Source organism: Tetrao urogallus (genome assembly GCF_951394365.1).
Source record: "Tetrao urogallus genome assembly, chromosome: 9".
NCBI lineage: Eukaryota > Metazoa > Chordata > Aves > Galliformes > Phasianidae > Tetrao > Tetrao urogallus.
Window position 1 is genome coordinate 22,256,470 of NC_136822.1, and position 23,997 is coordinate 22,280,466.

Genomic DNA, 23,997 nt, shown 5'->3' on the forward strand with positions numbered 1-23,997 from the left:
GCACATCCCCCAGATTGCAGATGCGTAGGCTGTAATTTAAGGGGATGGGCAGCACACCTACCTTATGTGCGTGCATCTCAGTGTGGGAGCTGTGTGACAGCTGTTTGATAACACCCTGCCGTGGTCGTGCCCCAGGCTTCAGCAGGGACTGCTGGGGATGAGCACACGGCACGTCGTGGGCAGCACGAGCACAGCCACAGCCCCACAGCACCTCCCACGTCCCGCAGGGCACCACTGGCACCCTCCAGCCCTATACAGCAGGAGCTGACCCAGCCCCCGACCTGCCAGCTCACCCCAAGCAACGTGCTCCTGTTGCTGCATAGGAAAGGTGCTGCTGGGCATGGTGAGGCATGTGGAGCAGTCATACCCTGATAAATCACAGTGTGCTTTCCTAAAAAGCCATTTCTAGTTTTACTCTATGGAAAAATATCAGCAGGAGCCACTCCAGGCAGTGGAACCATGGTTTCCACTTCCTCTTGCACAAGGCCTCCTCCCAAAGAAACAGGGATGAAGATATCTGAGGATATCAGCAGCCTTTGGTTTCAGAGTTGTACAGAGCTCCCTCCTTCCACTGGGATGGTGTGCAGATACCCAAGGAAGCAATGAAGAGCACAGAGGCCATAAAACCTCTTGGTACAAGAAAGCATCCCCTGGTTTTGCAGCCTCCCACTCACGATGGAACACAGCAGCTGCCCCTGGGCTGGGTTTCTGTACTTTCTGCACGCTCATTGTTTTCTGGCCATTGATTTCCAGTCACCAGCACCTTCCTTCCCATTTCCTGAAGCTTCTTCTGTCCTGCTCTCATTTTCTATTTGTGCTTCTACCCTAGCATTTTTCCAATGGACATTTCCTTGAGCTCTCCATACCCTCCCTTCCCTGTTTCTGTTCCTACTCCTTTTGCTCTCCCTTCCTCCTCCTCACAAGAAACCAGTTCTCACTTTTCTTAAATCATTTCCTCATTTCTTTTTGCACTTCATCCTCACCTCACCAGCACTGCCAGCAGCCTCACATCCCCTTCAACCCAGTGCAGGTCCTGGCAGGCTTTGTGTGCTGAAGAGATGGAAGGGCTGTGCATGTTCTTTCCTTTCCAGCTAGATGTTCCATGGGGCATCTGCCCTTGGAATGGGACGGCCTTCAAGGTCTCTTCCAACCCAAACCATAGAACCGTATGGTTCTATGATCCCACCCCTAAAAGGGGGCCCTGGTGAAAGGACATGTAGCAGCCACATTGGGAACTTGGTGGCTCACCACCCAACACTGGCTCTGAACTTCCTTCTTCCTTGTGTTTCACAAGCTGAGGGAGAAAACAAAAAGGCAGCCCACGAAGGAGGAAGATGTCTTGTTGGGCCCTTGCTGGGACAGTGCTGCTGTTCTTGGTCTGCACAGTGTGGCTCAATGAGAAGTGCAAAGAGCAGTCCTGGCAGTGGGAGCATCTGGCTAGATGTGGCTCAGAGGGGTCCTGCTGGGCAGCAAGTAGAACACAAACCAACCTAGATGCTGCAGGGCCCAGAGCATTGCTGCTGTGAGGAGAGCTGAGAGCTGGGGCTGCTCGGCCTGGAGGAGGCTCAGAAGATCCCATCCATGCCCATCAATTGTTGCTGGTGCTGGGCTCAGGGACTCACCTCAGCTGCCCTATGATAGCCGTGGGTGTGATTCAGCCCCGGGGAGCAGAGGCAGCCCGGCAGGTCCCTCCCTGCAGGCGGCCCAGCTGCACCTGCTGGACCAGCACAGCCAGCTGCACACAGCGCAGAGGGGATGCATCCCTAACAGCAACAGGGCCTGGCTGAGTCACAGAGTGCAGGCTGCATGCCAGCGGGGCATGGGGACACATGAGGACACATCACCTGTGGTGCCCAGGGGGTTCTGTGTGCCAATGTGGGAAACCAAGCGTGGTCCAGCCCCAATTCCATCACCAAACACCAGCGGTGCCACCTGCACGGCAGTCACAGAGGGGCCACCAGTCCTCCTGGGACCTGCAGGGTGGGATGCTGGCAGCAAAGGTCACAGCGAGGTGGGGGTTGGCCTCTGCTGCCAAGTAGCAGCAATAGGACAAGAGGCGATAGCCTCACGGTGCGCTGGGGAGGTTTAGGTTGGTTATTAGGAAACATTTCTTCTCCAGAAGAGCGGTGAGGCATTGGAACAGGCTGCCCAGGGAGTGGTGGGGTCACCATCTCTGGAGATGTGGATGTTCCGTGGAGATGTTGCACTGAGGGTTAGAAGGCATGGTGGGTGTGGGCCAGGGCTGGACTCAGAGATCTTGGAGGTCTTTTCCAACCTGAGTGATTCTGCGATTCTATGATTCCAAGGCCTCTTCCATCCAGTAGGATGCACTCAGCCAGGCTGTGCCATGCCAAGGGCACATTTGTGCACCCACACAGGGCAGCCTCTTCCTCTCCAGCATCCAGAAGCGAGAAGGGAGGGGATGGGCACTGCTGGGTGCAGAAGTTCCACCACGCAGCTGGTTTGGAATTCAGCCTCACAGCACTGCAGGCCCTTGAGTCTTCCAGACCAAGGCCAGGGGCAGCCTCCTCCACATTCTGCAACATGGACCGTGTCCTTCTGGGGACTGCTCCAGGCTCCAGCCACCCACTGTGGAACAGCCTCTGCTCCTGGAGGAGGCACAGCTTCACTCCTGCTGAGGTCTGGGAAACCCTTCTGCACTGGGCAGAGTCAGAGGTGAGAAGATTGCACCAAATCCAACAGCAAGATGAAACAAAACCAAGCGTGTATCAATACACAAGAACTCATTCCTTGTGGAAGGGGAGAAAAGCAGATGATGATTTATAGTTATAAAAGCATGCTCAAAACAGTTTGTACCCCTCTAGCAGGGGAAAAAAGGAGCTCAGCATCCATTAGGAAAGAACGATCCTGAGGTCAATCTGACATTGCAATCCAACAGTGCAGTCACAGCCATTAGAGAATTGAGAGGGTTTTTTGTTTGCTGCATTAGCATGGAGGTGATACTGCTGACTGCTGCTGGCAGAGAAGCCCCAGTGGAAGAGATGTTCTCCAGCCAAGCTCCCAGTTCTCAGTGCCGAGTGAGAACCTCAGATTTCCACTTAAGGCTGGAAATTACAGCAAATAGTTGCAGTATATTGTGAATGATTGCCCCAGGAGCTGGGGTACATAATCCCAGATTTCTTGGCACACGCCACGATCAAAAGTAGCACCAGAAAATGCAATCATTTGCTTACGCTGTGGAAAAAACAGAACCAACGCAGCAGCCACAGCCCAGCACTGTGCAGCATGGACACAGAGGAGACAAAGCCTGCTCAGCAACCTCAGTGCTGGTACAGGCAAAGCTCAAGTCATAACAACAGCAAGGGGAAGTGAGCAGGGTGGGAAATGCAGTAACGAGCATTTTGATACTCCACCTGTGCTCACCAGCAGGAGTTTCAAGTCACTTGTATTCGTGTATGGCATTTTTACACGTGTACATACACATATATGCAGTCACACATGAACGCACAGAGGGAGAACTGCAGCAGTCCCCTAGCTCCCAAGCCAGCAGGGGCACTCCCATTTGCAAGGCCTGAATCATGCCCGTGCTCTCCCAATTCTCCTTACAAGAGATCACCAAACTGCTCTTTAGCCAGGAAATCCTGATGGTCATCAGAAAGAAGCAAGACAGCAGACTGAGTAGCTTTTAAAAGCCAACAACCTAGGCTATATCACCAACCCCACCTCCCTGCCCCACAGCCCACCTTACCTTCCTGATGTCTTCTCTCCAGGATGCCCATCGCACCAACACAGCCCTCCTTCCCCAAGGCAAACACCCCCTACACTGCCGAGAGCAGAGGATGGGAGCTAACTGGAACCAGCTGCCTGAGTTCTGCCCCTCCTCCACCTACAGGTGGTTTGACCGCTGCAGATATGAGCAGGGTTAAGATAGGTGGCACTGAGAAGAGCTTGTCCTCCTGGGCAGTGTGTAGGGCTCTGAACCACTGACCTGTCCTCTGCACTCCTCCTGGCTGGGGCCACGTGCAACCAGCAGTCACTACTTTCTACTTCTTGTCCATATCACAGCTAAAGATACTGAGGAGCACCGAGCCAAGCAGAGATGCCTAGAAAACACAACAAAGGCCCTGATTAAATGAGTATTATGTGTTGACTATTACTTTAATATATCATTTTTTAACTCATTATCAGCTTAATTAATTGCAAAAGTAACATTAGCAAGAACTTTCATTCTTGACCAAATTCGAAACCTCATCCAAGAGAGGGTTTCTTTGAGGTTTCTTTTCCAATAAATACATTCTGCAGAGCTGCCCTCCTTCAGCTCGGGGCACCTGATAGCAGTGGGAATTTGTTTAGTAATCCAGACTATGAGCAACATATTAGTTTGGCAATGTCTCCCAGTCCTCTTGAAATAAAGCAGTAAAAGGAATGGATATGAGCATCTCTCATGTAGTAGACCCAGGATGAAAATTATCTAGTTTGGATTATCTAGGGTGCAAGGAAACAGCCTCAAGACACACCAGAGAAGGTTTACATTGGACATTAGGAAGAATTTCTTTGCAGAGAGGTGGCTGAGCACTGAAACAGGCTACCCAGGGCACTGCTGGATCCTCATGCCTGGCAGTGCTTGAGGGATGTGTGGCCATGGCACTGAGGAACACGGCCCAGTGCTGGCACTCGGTGGGCCAGGTTGGACTTTGTGATCTGGAAGGTCCTGCCCAGCCTGGATGACTCCATCTAGAAATGCCCATCCGTAAGACTTCAAGACCAGAGCACAATTTTCTAGACACTGCAATATGCACAGAACACAACTGAAATTAATGCACACAAACACAATTTTAAACATGAACGTTTACTAACATAAATAAACAGTGTTTTATAACAAAAGGCACAGATTTTCAACTATAAACAATGGAAAAATATTTACAGTTTGCACATACATAATCAAACAGCAAATGCACAGTTGGTCACTTCAGATCTTCCTTCTACATTTTTAGAGTCACCTCCTTGCAAACAAGTAATTTTATTCAATTCTGTAATGTTGTTTTTTTTTTCCCTCACAAAAACTGCTACAAATGTCAATAAGAGTAATTCAGCAGCACAAGTTTTCAAATGGAGACAGTGTTGCTAACTTCTTCATACTGGATAATAAAATAAGGGTAGCTCTGATCATCATTAAAAATGACAAAAATCTGAGGCTCAAAGTAATTGTCCACACAAGAGTCATAGAGGTCACTGGTGATGCTGCCCGGGTTGACAGGCGGAGGTCTCCTCATGGTGTGATTGCCCACAGTGTATCTCCCCGTCAGTACTTTAGCCAGGAACATGTAATGAACTCCTTTGGGTGACCTTTTGGAAAAATTGTGAGAGTAGCTTGCCTTTCTGGCAAAGTAACTGCCCTGTCCAAACATGGTGGCATGCTTCCCGCAGACACGCGGGTCGAAGTTGTGCTTGCAGATACCATCCACCACATCCTGGGAGGTGCCGTGGAACAAATGCCTTTCGTTCATTATCCTGTCAAGCCCAGTCATTTTCTTGGACATATATTCCTTTTTCCTGGAATAGAAGATGGAAACTGAAAATGAGAATTCATCGTAGATCTGCAAGCAAAGAGCAGTTTTCGCTACAGCTCTTCAAGCAAAGGGCATGGGCATTACGCTCTGGAACATTAGGTGTAAGAGGAGACACGAGGACAGGGTGCCTGCACCATCTTACCTTTTATATTTCTCCCAAAGAAACTGATTTTGCACTCTGAGAATTTTCAAAATTTTATATTTGGTCTCTGGCACAGTCTTGTGAAACAGGTTATAAATGGTTCTGTAGCTTTTATCTTCTTTCAAAACAGGCACTTGGATGAAGTCCTGAGACGGATCCATACTAATCCAGGTTTCAGGATAGAAGTTTGGAGAGGTAACAGCAGTTGGAGATAAGACATGTGAGGAAAGCGGTTCGGCTGACGGAGAGGGTACTGGAGAACTGCCACCTAGAGTCCTGGTTTGGGAAGAAGAACAAATTTGCAACTGAACATTCACAGGCTGAACAGCTTCTCATCACAGTTACTTGGTCACCAATGTTTCTTAACAATCACTGCTCTTTGATTCTGTAACCATTTACATCACCGTAATGCTCATTTAAAACAATTATGTCAGCTATTTCTTCTGTGTTAATAACTCCTGCATCCATCCAAACTAATAATAAAATCTTGAGTTTCCAGCATGCAGTTCCACTTGGGAAAATATTACCAGCTGGTGGTGATTTAAAAGCCTGTTACAATCTTTATTGTTCAGATTCTAGGGTGGAGGGGTGGTTATAAACTACATAAGAGGCAGAATGTATCAAACACAAACCTTTTATAAGCTGGTTGTAAACTATTACTTATTTTAACATGTAGAGTAAGATACAGAATCAGAGGAGAAGAATAATTTGGCAACATTTGACCTAATTTCCCTAGACTACAACACAAGGAGCAGAAACAGTTTCTTGCACAGTATAATGAATATCCATGATCAATAATATTTACAGGCAAAAGCTGCATATATTTCACTACATTATCTAGAAGAAGGGATTATGTTTGCAGTGCTACCCAGGATCGTACTGCTTTGGTTTGCACAGGCCAGATGTTGATTTGCATTTGCAGTTCCTTATTTCCATGTGTGAGAGCAGCCTCTCCTTTTGGGTGTGCTGCCAGGGAAGAGGTCAGCAGTGGCAGAAGGAAGGCAACCACTGCCTCTATTGCTTATGACAGAAAAGCACCACGTGCACCAGAAAAGGGCCACACCTTGGCAAAATCAAGTTGCCAAGGCAAGATTGCACTCTTAATACCCTCACTGCTGTGGAATTGTTCATGCTTTTGAACCCACTAAATTTAGATAAAGGGTATGGCAGTTGTGGCTTATATTCACCTGATTATAATCTGAACATGCAAGCTCTGCTCAGCTGAATAATCCTTACTTAATGGAGTTCTCCCACTTACGTCAATGCAAATACTTTGAATATGTAAAGCTAGCAGGTTCAGGCTCTGGTTTTCTGTCCGTAAGCATATATATCTTCAGCTCATGAGGCTGGTGAGGTTGCCTCTAAGCTGCAGGAATACACTGAACTCTCTCAGACTTAAGCAGATGAAGACATTGCTCAAGTGTTCTCACAGAAAAGGTTGCTACCGACTCCAGGATCAACCAAAAGTGGTGACAAGCAGGTGAAGAGCAGTGAGAAGCAGCCACCTCTTGTTAGGGAAGCTTACAAAAGTGGCAGGAGGTTTCTGCTGTCTGACTCGAGAGACACAGGGCAAGCCCTGTCTCCAAACAGCACAGCTCATTTTACCCGTGCTCATGAGATTTCTCAGGTCACTTGTTTTCTCATGAAACATCACGGCCAAATCATAAGATTCGTTCTGCCTAGGGGGCAAGAGGGAGGGAATTTCATGCATTCACCTTGGGCGAGCTGAGGTTTGACAACACCCAAGGCCAAATCCTGCCTCCCTGCGTATACGCAATTGCATTTAGTGCACAGGAACAACAGGCAAACAAGACTCCCTGTCCTCTCTTTGTAAAAGGAAGTTTACTGGGGAGCAAACTCACAGCTCTGCTAAAGGCAAAGTTATTTCCACAGAGCGAATCTTCAAGAACCAGTCATCTTCTGTTCAAGTGCAATTCAGGCTGAAAAGCCCATTTGTTCCCAAGGTATACAAAAAACAGAGCAACATCTGATTGCCCATGCTTGTTAGCCTGCTTTCTCTGCAGAGCAAACATAATTATCTAGATAAATAACAATTTACTGCTATTTACATCTTAGCTACGGAAATGCCAATTAAGGTCACCTCTTAGAATATTTGATCTCCGATACATGAGCCTGAAAGAACCTCATGTGAGTTTCTGTGTGACCCAGAAATAATTCTATGTGAATTTCTGATTGCCTTTGAGCTCTTCAGGACTACAGGAACAACGGGGTGTGTGTGTCTGCTTCCAAACAGATTCACTTGATCTCCAAACCAGGTTAGCTGTAACACCGTTCGCACTGCTCAAAGCAGGAATACTCTACAAAACTGTTCACATGGCTGCCACTGGCTGCTCAAAACTGAACAGAGATTTCAGCTCATTTGCATGGATTTGACTGAACTCAAACTTCTTACTGTTCATTAACAGCTTAAAGAGACCCAGAAGACGGCCTTTTCTAAGAGTGATTATTAAAACAGCAACCTGCGATATTCCACTGTGGTTTTATTTAGTTCGCTCTTCTCATCCTAAAGTCAACTGAGAACCTCGCTCACACTTGGGCTGAAGGAGCAAGAGCAAAACAACAGGAAGCTGCGGATTAATGAGTAAGTCAGCAGCACAATAAAAACCCTGCATCCTTGGGTGTACTTTGTTCATCTATTCTGAGTAATGTAACTTATGTGTAAGCATGTATTGTACGAGGGAAAACAGTAAAAAGTCAGCATTTGTTCACTACTGTCACACCATCACCACTGTTTCTATTCCAGCACTCTTTCGAAACGTTGTAACTGCCACAAGCAGCTGGGAAACCCCGCAGGTGGGGAGCACTGTGTGATATGTGGAGGCAAACAATGGCTTTTTAAAGACGTCTCCTGCTAATATTCAAAACACTCTTCTGGTCTCTATTGACAGTTGCTGGATTTTTAAGTCAGAATCACGAGGACTTTGGATAAAAAGTGAAAAGAATGAGGTTTGTGGCAGAACAACATAAATTTCAGAGCTGCAATTTAGATTTGGTAGCTATGGTCAGACCCTCATGGGTGTAGAACCCTCAACGGCCCACTAAACTTACTGGGAGTTGCATAATTTTAGCATCTCTCAAAACCATAGACTTAAACTGTAATAAAATCATCACTGTTAGTAAAATGCCAGGGAAATAACCTCAATCCTTATTCTTCATTAAGATCAGAACCATAACTGCTATACCCAGAAAGTCCATGTTTGCTCATTTCATTTGCATCCTCCAAGTATCTCTTCAATTATTTTTGGTTTTCCAGAAACCACATCTAAAAACGTGTCTAGCAGCCACTTGTTTTCAGGCTCTGACCAAATTCACTTTCACCTCGCAATTAGATGCTCTAACAACCCAGCAAGCTAACGAGCATTCTAGCCCTAATGCAGCAGTTAAATCTCCTTTGATTGGCCCAGCATGCCAAGCTTCCAGTCAGACTAATGACTTCCACCCCTTTGCTAACAGGACAATATGTTCCTAACTACTGAACTCCGACAATAATGTTTCCAGCTGTGCTGGTGAGATCACAAAAATGGCATTTTTATGAATTGTAATCAAAAAATGACTACAATGCAACACTTTCCTCACTGCCTTTGATGGTAAACATGTTCACCCCCCTTGAGATGACAATAAAAACAAGGAATGCTTTAATTGTGCTTGAAAATTATAGAATGTTTTTGAACACTCATTTTTATGGGACCTAGAAGTGATGGCCTGGCAGTCACCATAGTAGGTGAAAGGCTGCAAGCTGGACAACAGTTTGGCAAGAATAAAGCACATCTGGGCTTCTGATGTCTGAGATCCAAAAGGTATATTAGAGTCTATAAATAACAGAGACCAGCAGCGAGGACTTCCTCAGATAACAATTGCCTTGAGAAGTATTAAGTGAGTAGTTGCCAATGTGGCCAAGCATTTTCCTACCAAAGATACCCGTCTCCTTGTCACATCCTAATGAACACAAATCTCACGGACAGAACACCGTGAAAAACAAACAGCTTCCATTCTGCTGGGATACGTACTGCAAGAACGGCATCAGCACAACGCAGGAGCGAAGAAGAGGCCTTCTCTTGATTTCTCTTCTGAAACACGCGTTCTGCTGGAAGCCATCTTTGATGTTTAAGATATACTGGTTATGCCAGGTGACAAAGCGGACCTCCTTCAGACCTCGGCAGCTGGCTTCTTCTATCAGCCGTACAACGGGCTGTTCCGAGAAAATAGAAAACGTACACATGATAAACCATGGGTTCAAAGTGAGTATTTCTGCCAGGCACCTCTCGAAGTCCCTCTATCCAATCCCTTCTCCTCCCCTCTTTCCCTTGCTCTGAACCCACAAGCCACTGAAAAGTGTTTCTTCTGGACCCTCTCCAGCTCTTGCACGATTCTATTTGCAAAGGCTGTATGCAGTGCTCTGCTCTAAGATTCCTGGCATGATATAAAGTCAGCATGATGCAGGAAAAAAGGCGAACAAGATGCATTTTATACTGGTGGAGATCTTTCTAGCACTGCCAAAGCTTTAAGACACTGATCATACAATATTTTGTACAGCTCTGGTTAGCCACAGGTGAGCCCTTAACAACCACAGGTATCTAAAAGGCTTGGTGGAGAGCAAACAGAAATTTTGCTTTGCTTTGGTTTTGTCTCACACAATTGTGTTTAACAGTGGATGCAGGTTATGTGTCCATAATAGGGGTTAAAGAGCTGGAAGACAGAAGGCTTATTTAAAACCTGATACAGAAAGCTACGTCCACTAAAGAGTGAAGAATAATGGTAACTTTTCAAATTGTTCAAAGAGAAAACAGACTGAAAGTGGGCATACTGCTTATAGCACATAGTGCACAGATAGGTCTGTGCTACAGCCCAAGAGCAGGACTCTGGAAGATGCTAAATACCTCAGAGTATTCTCTCCAGACGAAATGATCCCTGCAGAAGTACTTCCAGACCGTGTAGTAGTTGGAGCTGGAGTTGGGACAGGATGGTGTGGACAGCCTCCGCATTTGGTCAAACTCCACAGTTTCGTATAGTTTCATAACATTTAAATCCACCCAAAATTCGTGTCCTCTGGAAAGCACAAGAGAAATGAAGAACTGTCACTTTCTGTAATCCATTACAATTATCTGACATAGCACAGGACGGAGCCCCAGCTCACAGAGTGTTCCCCAGAGCCTGGATGTGCCCACATCCCACAGCCAGACCCACGACCAGAGAGTTGCTCCACATGGAATGTATGCCAGGACAAAACAGGGCCAATTCACTCTTCACAAGGTTCTGCGGGCAGCAGTACCAACCACGATCAGCAGCAGAGAACAGTCCAAACCCAAACCCACCAGTCCTCCTGACCCAGCAGCATTTATTCCACACACATGAATCCTGCACAAAGCAATACACGTATCCTTGACATTTTGAACATACTTCCTGAGTAAATGCATCACACGACTGCATTGGAAGAAGCAACTACACACTATTCAAAAGGTTATTCTTGTGAAAGTTAGTGCTCCAGGGAAGAAAAGAAAATGCAAACGTCTCCAGATGAGGAGCATCTGCTGCCAACCCACCAGGGAGCTCAAGTATCTTTCACTACGTGCAACAAAACAGAACCAGTGCAATATGAAAAGGAGACAAGAGTTTGCTATTACACAGTTGATGCTGAGGAATATCAGCTATTTTTGAGTACACATATTGCTGCTACAAAAACCAATGCTAATGTGCAACTGCAGCGAAGTGACTGGAGCTTTCAAAAGGACACAGAACACAATGGTGCTGTGGATGAAGAACCAGAGTGTGCCTTTTATCTAAAGGAAACTTCAACTGCCTCTCCTTTGCACTTCACGATGAATGACTGCAGAGCGGCTCAGCAAACAGTTTCTAATGTTGGTTTATGAGTTGGTGTTGAAAGATGCATCAAATTAAAACAAAAATCTCCAATTGCTGGCTTAGCAGCAAACAGGAACTTAGAACACAGAATGTAAAGAAGCTGAAAGATATGACAGTAATAGCACTCACTCCCTACAAAAGTATTTTTTTAGAACTTATTTTAGACATGAATGCATTTCCAAAATAATACAGCTTACATAATTAGTCTTCTACTTTTATAATCTCTACAGGTTGTCAGCTTACTGCTATTCATTCACAGCTACTAATTGCTTCTATTGGGAAATACAGCTTTTGAGACTATATAAAGTACTTTCTTAGCAGCAAACATAAAGCTGAGACCTGAAATCTACAGCTTATTTTAAAACCTTGGATGACATTTTTTCTCAAGACAACGCTCTGTTGTGTACCATCCATGAGGAGCTCCCAGCTTGTTCCCTGTGTGTGCCAAAGGCATGCAGAGATGCATTTATTCGGGAGGAAAACCAGCAGCAATCAAAATAAACGCCCAGGGTGAAGGGACTGAAGTGACACGTTGCGCTTACAAAAAGCCCCACGTGCTTTTGGTAGTGAAACAAAAAAGATCTACCAGGAAAGTCAGCCCACCTTCCTGGTATGGAGTCATTTTGTTCTGCAACAGCAGGCTGCAATCTACCCTATTAGAAGACAATGTGTGAAACCATGAGGAAACAATCTGTGTGTGATACTGAGCTGCACTCCTGGCCAGCAGGAGCACGACAGGAGTTTGTGAGTGAAGTTCTTTGCAACTGGATTTTTAACGCTGCTTTAGGGACATATGCTCTATCTTAGCAAAATATACATCCCCTGGCTGTATTCTGAATTTCACTGATCAGTAAAACCGTCAGTTTTGAGAAAAGCAAGTTTCAACTGGTGCTGCATTACCATTTGGAGTGAAGAGATGGACTCGGTGCCAGGCCCTGACTCAGGACCCCCAAACACAGCCGCCTGCTTTACAAAGCAAATGCACAGCCAGGTATTCCTCAGTACAAAAGCTCATTGCTCAAGCATCCATTCCCACTTCCCTCTGTTTTCAAGTCAAACAACACAATGGGGTTCCCCTGCTCCAAATATCTGTGGCCTCCAAAAAGCACCAACAAACAGACGGACTTGTCTCTACAGATGTTATTTTCTCTTAAAGACAGTAACCCAAAGTTTAAGTGAAGCTGTTACAGTTTTGTGCGTTGCATGTGGTATCGTCAGATCAGACAGTGAGAAAATGCTTGGAGTGGTTTTGTATTGATGCAGTGCAAAGAGAAAGGATGTAGTTCTTTACTATGACAGTGATGAGATGCTGGAACAGCTGCCCAGAGAGGCTGTGGATTCCCCATCTCTGGAGGTGTTCAAGGCCAGGTTGGATGGGCAGCCTGGTCCAGTATTACATATGGAGGTTGGTGGCCCTACATGTGGCAGTGGGGTTGGAGTTTTTGATCCTTGAGGTCCCTTCCAACCCAAGCCATTCTGTGATTCTACCTATGAACATCAGTCAAATCTTTAGTTTTGAAGACTGGAAAACAAATTGTGCAGGCACTTGAAGACACGGGTGGCTGCTGGTACATCAGCAGGGCATCTAAAGTGTGCTCAGCTCTGCTACAACACAACTCCAGCAGGCACTCAGAGCTGAGAGGCACAGCAGAGAAAATTCGAGCAATGCAGCGAGGGAACCCAGTGGGAGGACAAACACTGGTTGAGATGAAGGCAGCGTGGGCTGCTTTTCCTGCTGCTTTTCCTGCAGAGCAAACAGATCTCTGGGACAAACTCCCCAAGCCTCTGGCTTGATGGCGCATATGCAAAATATTTTGTGCATGCATTTTCTAGCTGCAAAGCAATTGAGGAACTGTAGGGTTTGTGCAGCATTCTTCCAGAAATATGAAAACCTCACATACCATTCCAGTAAAATGCATTGCTGTCAACTCTTTTCCTACATGAACAAAACCTACAGGCAGTTGAGGTTCAGTTTGAGAGTGACACGGCGGGCAGCTAGCGAGGGCCTGCACAGAAAATAGTTTCTCTGGAAGCTGAGTGTTTTTCTGTGGAACCTGCATAGAACTTGCCAGATTGCTTCTCTCGTTACCAACAAATGCAACGATTCTCTCTGCTGTTTGGAATTTTTTACATTTTTGCAGCTCACTGTTTCTGCCTCTCCTCTATCAGAGGAACCTCCCTGTAAGCAAGCTGAGGAACTGGCAGTTCCTGCTGACCAGTGCTCACAATTCACTGCAACACAAACCGGGGCACCATGCACCCAACCAGCTCCCTGCACACCCCTGCTGACCACATGTATGATCTGAATTGGAATTCAACACAGTAACTCCTCTTGTTTCCTCATCTTGAAAGAGCAATGTTCAGCCCATTGGACCATAAGGGTCAGAGCCACCTACAGCACAAAGAGCATCCTCCGGCTGCAGGGCACCCAGGGCTGCCTTTTTGCTGCCCCACTTAGCCCCAGCTGCAAGGAGCTCACCTGCAGGAAGTGACAGATGAGAACCCAGGAGGCTCTAATTAGTTCTTGAAGAAAAAATGCCATCAAGCAATTTCTGAGATGCTTACAACATAAACACTGCTGTGGTGGTCTCTGTCCACTGCCCTCCGCTGGGAGCAGGGAAAGGCTCTGCCATTTTTTTTCATGACGTAAACTTAGCCCAGTTTTACTGAAACTCAAACTTCCATTAAAAGGGGAATGCTCCAAAATAGCTATTTTTATTTGTAAAGCTAGTGAAGGGTTTGGATTGCTGCTTCCCATTGATTTTAATGGAAAATTGAGCATATGGATTCTCTGACATCTGCACAATCTGCTTTATTTTTTCATGAATACTTTAACTACAAACTTATAAATTCCCCACATTTTCTACCTAACATCTGTTAGAATAACACTATTTTATACAGCTGAAAATCTTAGATAAAAGTATATTTAAACAACTGCATCAGAGAAACGTACTGCCTGTCAAACAGCCACCTGCTCTTTTTTTTGCAGCTAAAATATTGACAATAAGAATAGATGTTCTTTTGCTAAAAATCCTAATTCACATAAAATACATATTATCTCAATATTTATTTGCACTCTAGCAGTTTCCATCTCCACGCAGGGATATGAACTTTCCAAATGACAACAGAGTGGCACTCATGCTCTGAAATCCTAAAATATATTTAGCAAAGATGCTTAATAATAGCTCTTTGGTTAAAGCACTTCCTCTGCATATTAAAAAGCCTATTACCAGCTTACATAATGCAAAGCCACGGCAGAAAAATGAACTGTGATTACAGCGGGCGTTGCGTGATTCCATCCCTGCGTGCGGCTTTAAGACACCGGTGATGAAAGCAGAAGCGACAACCGCACTTCTGGGCTGCCCAAGGCCCAAACGCAGGACACAGACCCCAAACTCGGGGCTCAAGAAAAGCCTGCTGGATGCTCAAGGTTACGCCTGATACGTTCTTTAACATAACATCGCTTTCTCTTCAGTGCTGAGAGATGGGTTACTGCTTCTGAGGCACGGCATACGCACCAAGCAGCAGGCAGAGATCTAAGGGGAAGGATGGAACAGGACAGCCTGAAGCCAGTAATAAAGCAGTGTTCTTTCTCCAGTGTTTCCCAGCTGAAGAATTATTACATTTCTCTGCAAACACCACAAAATTTCCTGCTGCTGAAGCAGAGAATTGCCACCCCCATTTCACCCCAAGGGAGACTTCAACAGCTTCCCAAAGCCACACAGATCTGCGTGAGGTGGGAATGGAGACTGCTAACAACGCCTCTCCAACAATAGGCCTCGTAAATGGCTCTCTTCATGAAATAACCCACTTCAGTGGAGCTATCCTCACTGAGGAGTAAGCATTTGAACCCTATTCAGAATGCAGCACGCAGAGAAAACCAAATTTGGCGCTGTGTAACAGCAACAGCTCGAAATAAACTTCCACAAGGGCCCTCAAAAGCAGAACCCAGCTCCTGAGAAGCTCAGTCTTTGCTGCAACTGATCTGTAAGAGCCAACACAGTGGCAAAATCTCTTACAGACACAGAGCTGGCCAAGCACCCAGCAGCAGCACTGCAGGCTGCTGGGCAACAAAGGGCCACTGAAACACAGGTGCTCGGGCTCAGCTTTGCTGGCATTCTTCTGAAGAACCTCAGCCTCATGTGAACTCTGCGTGCTCTTTCCACAGAAGTTCTGTAATTCTTATATACAAATAGGTGACTAGGAGAAACAGCCTTTGCAAGTGCTATGAAAACGCATGTGGTTTCAAACTCTCCCAAGTACAGTTACATGTCATGCACCTTACCGCAAGCACAGCTCACAGAAAAACAAAACACAGCCATCAACAAAGGGCTGTGCAGGAAATGAAACTTGGTTCCCATCAGAACAGCTGTGACACTGAGAGCCAAACACTATTAGATGATGAAACTGCCCATTTTCTCTCTGACTAAGCTGGTTCCTCTCCGTGCCAGCAACGGCCTGAAAGCCACTCAAGGGAGCAAACAAACCTAAAGGATCCAAGCAGGTACAGAGAGCTCTGTAGGTAAGTATGCAATGCTCAAACCCAACTCTGCTCCTATGGGAGCTTCAAGTCAAGCTGGTACATGGCATGCTGAGCCCACATTGGTTGTACTTCACAAGCACAGGCAGCCAGCAATTGTTTGGAGCTGCCAGCCGTAGTCCAGCTCCAGTTGGGGGATCAGGTGTGTTAGAGCAAGAAACTGCACATCTCCTGCGGCGTGGTGCCTTAGTAAGAACTCTGTTTTAAGCATAGCTACATCAGTTGCAGCCAAAATTTGCTCCATTCAAACCCCAAACTGATTCAACCGCAAACAGCAGCAGTGAAAGCCTGACTAACACCCAAGGGTGGGCACAACCTCACAGAGCAGCAACAGAAACGCAGGCAGATCCCTCCCAGCTGCTTGGAGGAGTGTGCCTGAGAAGAGAAGAGAACACGGCACCTTCCTGCACCGAGCAGCACCACAGCAGGGCAGCATGAACACGAGCTGGTAAACATGAGCCCTTGGTCTCGGTCTTGATCTTATCAGCATCTCTGTGTTCTGACACTGAACCAAGAGGGGCAGCAGGTGACAAGGCAGGAAATTAGCTCGGTGTTTTACTTAATTGGTCGCCTCCTCACATGGCAATACTTCTCTCAGCTGTAAGAAAAGAAAGGTGCTACAGAAAGAGCTACAACTCAAGGCTCCATCGTAAGGGGAGAAAAACCAAACCACATAGATCACCTTTTTACTATTACTACAGCAACTTCACTGCTTTTCCTATCCCTTACCAAAACTACTGGGTCTTCAGAAAGGCAGGCTTTCCTACCTGGGCTGCCCACGTTGCACTGTTAGCTGACTTTCATGGCAAGAGGGTCCACCTGACCGAGATCCACAACTCTGGAACATACTGGGCCCAACACTGCTGAGCTGAGGGCCTGGCCCCAGACCAAGGCCTGTGCAGGTCCCTGCACACACAGCCACGCACCCCCAGGAGCTCACTGATGGCTGCTGTTGGCAGCCAGGGAGGCACTGGGTTAAAATGCTCCTTCTTGGGAGCTGCGGTTCCATCTACCATTCTGTAGCAGTGATGTCAAACACATTCACATCTTCCCATGATTTCCAGGACTCCTGCATGCACCAACATCACGATGTGAATGCCAGTCCTCTCTTCTCCACAGCAGAGAAGCATGGATGTCCTTGCCTGGGGTGGCCTGCTGCTTTCAGAGCTCTCCTCCCTGCACAGAGGGGGATGTGTTTCACAGAAGGTTGTTTTGTTCAAATTTTTTCTGTCACTGCAATGACAGAAAGCAGCCACAAAAGCCATCAGCTGAGCTTGCTGCTGACCCGGGCACTGTGATGGTTGGAGCCCTACAACTCCAAGCTTTTACTTACAAAACACATTTTCACAGATTGGAAGACAGTAGTCAAAAACACCAGAAATTCTCCATGTGTAGCAAAATGAACAGAATTTCTGACTACAGTTCTAATGGCTTTTACTCCACCTTTGAGGAGCAAATTTGAAAATGTAATGAATAGAAGATGCTGTTGTTCTTTATTTGGATATTTGTCGGGGTCAGGAGTTCGCAGTGTTTGTTCTGGAGACAGCAGAGCACAGCCCAGAGCACCAACAGAGCTAGGAGAAAAGTATTTGCTTTCACAGAGCTGCACTGCCACCTCCTCCTAAAGGCACTCAGATTGAGCCTACAGCCTTTTTCCAAAACCTTCTGCATGCACACAGCTGCTGATTTGCTCAGAATTTTACCCAATCTCAGGAGTTAGCTACTGAGAAAGACCTCTGAGACTATGACAAATAACAAAGCTGCATCCATTTCCTCAATGCTGTCCATAAGCGCCCATACAAAGCCAAGCCTCACGCTCACTAGTGACCATCAAGTCCACACATCTCAGCCCCCAAACGCCCCATGCAGACGTTTCACGTCCCATGCTGCACAAGCACCCCCAGCTGCACTTCTTTGTGCATTTCACTACAAGGAGCACGCTTTGTCATTACTGCTCAAATTCCTACTGGGTTCAACAAAGCCTTGCACCAACCAGGAAGGAACTCCATCATCGCTGCTCTCGCTAAGCAAATAATTCTAACAGCCTCTTTCTGTCCCTCAGCCCAACGCAGTGGCAGGCAGACAATGCTGCAGCACTGTGACTGCTGGATTACCTGTAAGCAACTCCTCTGGGCAATCTGTTTCAACAGCTATAAATCTTTCTTTCAGAAAGGACTGTTTTATTAATGTAAGTACACACGGAACAGACTGACCTCAACCTGAAGCCAGGTGACAGCTGTTTCCAAAACTGCAATCTGTTTATTGACATGAAACAAGAAAAGGGATATAAACGACTGCTGATGCCTGCGAGGGCTCAACGTGACACTTGGAACTTCCCTGTTCGAAGCCAATTAGTTTTATTTCATATGCAAATGGTGCTATAAAGTGGGGCAAAAATCAATTCACTGAAATATTCTGGCATAAAGCAGAAAGCAAACACACTTCCAAAATCTCTTCACATGCTTTTAGTTGGAGTCCTTGTCTTGCATTCCTTCTAGCAGGGAATTAGAAGTTCAGAACCACTCAGCTGTGTCTATTCAAGAAACACCACACCAAGTCACATGGCACGGTGAATTTCAGATGTTTTCTCATCTCCGGTGCTATCAGTAACACATGAGTTATCTCACACTGTGGCAGCTGGGCAGATCAGAAAGAGAACTTCCCAATTTAGCTATTCAATAGGTCACGCTGTGAGCATAAGTCCTCAAACAACTGCCGTGCTTACACTGTGCTCTGTAGCGCTTTAAAGGTGGGTAAGAATGTTCTCACAGAATCACAGGAGCACACTGCAAACAAGAGCAGAGCAAAACCAATCTCCTGCACATTTCTTTCTGTCCTTACCTTTCCTTCCCAGGTCCCTCCACGCACTCACAGACAGTCCTGGTGGGGAACACCTATTCCTTACTCTGTGTGCAAGAACCATTATTAGCCAGCTGCCTACAGGCAGAACATACACCACTGAGCTCCATCTGCCTCTCCCTGGCTGGAGCCACGCACACACCTTTGTCTTCCAGCTCTCAGGACTGATTTCATACAACTCACACCAACATAATGACACTGGAGAGTCCTAATCCTGTGATGAAGCCGGACTGCAATTGGACAGTGGGGCTTATGGTTTACTTAGAGCAAAGGCAGACGTAGGTGGGGGCAAAAGGACAACACATCAGCATCAGATTTCAGACAGACAGACTGAAAAGCTGCTGTTTCATGTGAGTTGGGACATGCCAGGTGCATGTGTTTGAACAGAGGCCATGATTCCCACGGCACGCAGGGACAACTCCTCTGCCAAGAGGGGGGAGGAATTCCCAGCCAAAGAGGGGGATCTGATGGGTCAGGAACCACACAGTTGTTTTAAACAAATCCTCATGTAATCAGTTAGGAGGCTGCTTATTTTGCAAAGCAGCACATGCATGATTAGACAGGTGTATGTGCATAGGGAAGACCTGCTGAGTTCTGCACCAAGCGTTTCCCCTTCCTCAAGAGCATCTTAAAATATCACAGCTGGGATATTCTCATGCTGAAAAGCAGCACTTGGCATTGTTCTCTCAAATACTTGGCTGCATGCTGGAACTTCTCCAGGGCCACTCCTCACACACATGAAGAAAAGAGTGCTTGGAAGTATTTTAACCTGCTGAAGTTCATATATACTGTGTACATAGCTCGCTGTTTGGCTATAAATACTTGGTAAGACTTAAGAGAGCAAAACTACAAACAGTTTATCATAAAGTTATACATTCAGTCTGCGGTCAAATGCAGTGAGTGAGTATCCAAGGCAGTTGAGTTATAAAGAAGCAACTGAGTAAGGTTCCCCATTTTCCTGCTTTAGGATCACATCCCCCTTAGGTGAAAGGCACTATCTGAATGTTTACGTTATTCACCTCAAAACACTGGACATGAAGAAAAAATATAAATAGCTCCTTAGAGAACATCATACTTGAATTTGGAGCTTACTGTCCCACAACACTTTCAGCACAACTTGATCAGAGCAGCAGGCTGTGATGATATTAGGCACGCAGACAGCAATAACTACTTACTGTGCCATACAAAACCTATTTAAAACAACTATCACCCACTGGCTATTAGCAGTTGGCTTCTGCATGGCCTTTCTTGGACATGCAAACTGCTGAACAGACATTTCCTCGTCGCATGCAATCTGTACAGATAGGCCTGTAAAGCTAGTCTGACCACAGGAGATTAATAGCGTTAGCCAAATAATGTGGTAACCATGTGAACGATGAGCTGTCCCAGCATGTTTGCAAGTCTCCCAGCAAGGTTCAACAGGCTCTATCTGCATCTTGTTGCCATGAGACACAACATGGCCCTGAACAAAGCAAAGCCAGGTTGCACTGACCACCAGCCAGCAACAGCAGGAGCCACGCAGCACTTGACCCTCTGTGCCCAAGAGGTGAGCAGGGTCTTCAGGCAGGAGCTGATTTGTGTTGTCTCTTGCACAAGAGCACTTCTTGCCACAAGGCACAGGAAAGCACTTCCCCTCAGCTCAAAACCTAGTTTGAAACCACACTAAGTCTTAAGGCATATCTGCTTCAGTGTCTGAAGCAAGCAGCTCTGCTCTTAAAAAAAAAAAAAGTGTCACTTCCCGGTTCTCTCTGATGCTTACCGAGAAACACGCAGCTCTCTGAAGGGATGGAACATGCAAGAGTTACAGAACTGGTCTATTTATCATTCCACGAGAGGATATTTTAAGTTTGCAACAATGTTCCTGTGTTGCAGCAGGACACGGTGTTACAGCACGGACTTAAGCAAGGATCTTCGCAACGTCTCCTGAGAGCAGGAAGAAGAAAGAGCAGGAGGCACTTCTGCTCAGGGCGCTGCAGTGCGGGAAGGAGCTGCCCCTGCCTCACAGCACACCCCAGGCTGGCTGCAGCTCAGCAGCTGTGCCCTTATCCAGCACACCTGCCATGCCCGAGACCGTGCTGTTTCTCTGACTTCATCCGTGGTAACAGAACGTTACGTGTCTGCCAACAACTCTGAGTTTCTTCCTGACCAGTTCAGACAGAAACTCGGTGTACCGAGAGGCCAAACTACTCACCAGCCTGGAAACCTGCAAAAGAAGTGTGAAGGAGGACAGCATGGCTCAGCCAGCTTCACAAGCTGCCATCCGATGACTAAGCAATTACGAAGCATTGTTCCTTCTAAGATTAATCATTCGGGACTCCAACACTGAGAACAGGCAGATTGTGGGGACAGCAATGGATTCTGTGGACATATGCTAAAAAACAGGCTAACAAAAAAAAAAAAAAAAAAAAAAAAACCAACAATTCTGCTCATCTGTGCAAAGCTCAAATTTAAACTGCTTGCAGGAGCTTATCTTAGTCCTTTGTTCGATGTTTTCTGTTTACAGAAACCTTTTAAAATAATTGGAAAAAAAAATGGAAGCATACATTGTAAAATATGGTGAATTTTATCTGCTAGACAGTTACAAGATTTATTCTATGCTTAATTAGATGGGCATATTTTTCCAGGACAAACAGGATGAATTTGCTAGTTGACAGAGCCTGAACTGTGGTATCTAACCCAACGTCCAGTCAGGTAAAGGCTCACGGACACCTGGTGCATTACACTGGGTCTCTGACGCCCAACTGGACATCTCTACATAGTAAATGCAAATCAAATAATCCTGCCCTAACACACCGAGGAAGAAGGGATCCTCCTGTGGTGGTGCAAGGAAGAAGAGGCAACAAGAACAAATCCACAAGAACACGGATGGCAAAGACAAATCTGACACTTCTGCTACAAAGCTATGGAAGCATCACTTTGAATTTCAACTGCTGCTGGAATAAGTTGCACGGAGCTTACAGAGTGCAGCAGGGGGAGGTGAGGGTGAGAACTGCGTGTTGTTATTTCCCCTAGAAAAAGAAAGTATTCAGAAGTCCATACCCTGAACTCACGTAACATAGACCTGATGAACTCGCAAATGTCAGCACTCCCTACTACTATTCAAAAGGAAACCTGTGTTATAAAAGATTAAGTAGTTTTGGTTTTGATCTCAGGGTGCAGGATTGAGTCTAAATCGATAGCAAACACCTTCTATGTTTCCCTGGTTATCTACTCCCTTCCCAAGATTAGAAAATGGTACTATGTGCAGAGGAAACAAGAACTAATACAGTTCAACATTCCTGGATCACAACACTTAACTGGATCAGCATTTCTGGATGTGCTCCTTATGTGGTTCTTACTGAATCAGCTGAAACCTCACTATGTTATCAGCCACACAGAAGTCTCACAAAGAATCACAGAACGGATTGGGTTGGAAGGGACCCCAAGGATCATCAAGTTCCAACCCTCCTGCCACAGAAACTTAACGCAGTACCAATGTAAGTTCAGTTACTTAGCACATCATTATGAAGACTGTTCAGAGTGCATGGCCTGGAGTCACTGTGACAGAAAGCACTGCAGCACCACTCCTGTTTCAATCGCTGCAAAGGCTCATTCACACCCCTACTTCTTCTAATATAGAGAAGAGACTAACTAGAAATGTAAAGAACAAGTACAATGTTCACAACAGCCTCTGCCAAAACGAAGTTTCCTTATTTCTTCTGCACTTCCCACTTGCTAAACATCAGTTTTAGCAGGCATTAAATCATTTTCTGTCTGTGACAAACTTCTTAAATATCAAGGCAACATCAGGACAGGGTTTGGAAAACCCTTGTACACAAAACACCAGAACAAAGAACCCACATTCTGTCATATTTCTGCACCACTGCTTGGATTTGCAAATAAGTAACCTAATCCATCACCTACCGATACTTCACTTTGATCCTATCGTTGTCAGGGTTGCAGTAGAGTCTTTCCAGATGCTCCTGGGAATCATTGCTCACGCTCTGCCAACTCTGGGTTGCTGTCCTTCTCACCTGCCAATGATAGGGCAACACTGTGTGATGTTTTGGACAATCATTGCCATAAACACAAGCGCCCTGGAGAAAATCAACACAGATTTCTATTCCATCTTCCTGATGGGTGTGATATTGCAGCTGGTTCAAGAGCTCAAATACCAGATCAAGTGAAGCTTCCTCACTTTTATCCTGGAATATTCCAGCACTGAATTTATTGCTTGAGTTTAGAGTGTATTGCATCGGACAGCTATTCTCTTGGAATAGGCCAGCTGTGTAGCTTTCCAGAAGCTTGCTTGGGAACAAAGGACATGCAGCACCATCGCTAGAAGATGGGTGCAAAGGGCGATCCTGGAACGATTCATTACTAGTGTCAGCAGCAGTTCCAGGAGCAGTTTCTGATGAGAAGCTTTGCTCTCCTGACTGCACCTCCTGCTCAGGATGCCCAGGTACAGGATGAGCTCCCAGCAATTGACTCTGCATGTCTGGAGCTGTTGGAACCAGCACAGTCACATTACTTTCTGGCTGGGGACAAGTAGTACCGAGTTCCAGAGCCTTTTTCACAGCAGGTTCACACAAATCACTATGATCCCCTCCTTGTCCTCGAGGCACAAAAACTCTATCCAAGGTCCCAGATCCCAGCAAACTGGTAAAGATTGGCCGCAAAGCCCGGAGAGTTTGTGTGTCCAGTCTCTTCTGCACTTGCTGTTTCTTCTTGAAGCAAGGCTTCACCGGTGGAATCTTTTCAGACAGTCTTATCTGAGGAGGAAAGTCCTCTGAAGGAGGGCACTTCATTCCTGGGCAGTGAGTCTGCGGCGCAATACACGCCGGCTTTGCTTCGGTGTCCATCACAGACTTTGCTCTCCAAATCACTTTCAAATGTCCCAGAGCCTCACCAGGATCAATCTAGGGCAGAAAGGAAAACAAGACAGTTAATCTCTCTAATTGCTCATGGTTGACATGAACAAGATCACCCCTGGAGAGGATTTCAAGCCAGCAACGGCAAACTCCTCCCCTCTCTGTGACTGCGGGTAGCCCCTAGGCACGTAAAGC

The 23,997-nt window shown here is 46.2% G+C and overlaps 1 protein-coding gene across 1 annotated transcript; it reads right to left on the reverse strand.

The window, feature by feature from the left end:
• Positions 1-5,066: 5,066 nt before the first annotated feature.
• On the reverse strand, positions 5,067-23,844 carry TIPARP (TCDD inducible poly(ADP-ribose) polymerase; the record flags this gene model as incomplete). The annotated part of the gene is made up of 5 exons (XM_079540033.1): positions 22,856-23,844; positions 10,572-10,740; positions 9,702-9,883; positions 5,674-5,949; positions 5,067-5,514 (listed from the first exon to the last, which is right to left on the reverse strand). Exons 1-5 carry the CDS (start codon positions 23,791-23,793, stop codon positions 5,067-5,069), a joined length of 2,013 nt encoding a protein of 670 aa, XP_079396159.1. The 5' UTR covers positions 23,794-23,844.
• Positions 23,845-23,997: the final 153 nt, after the last annotated feature.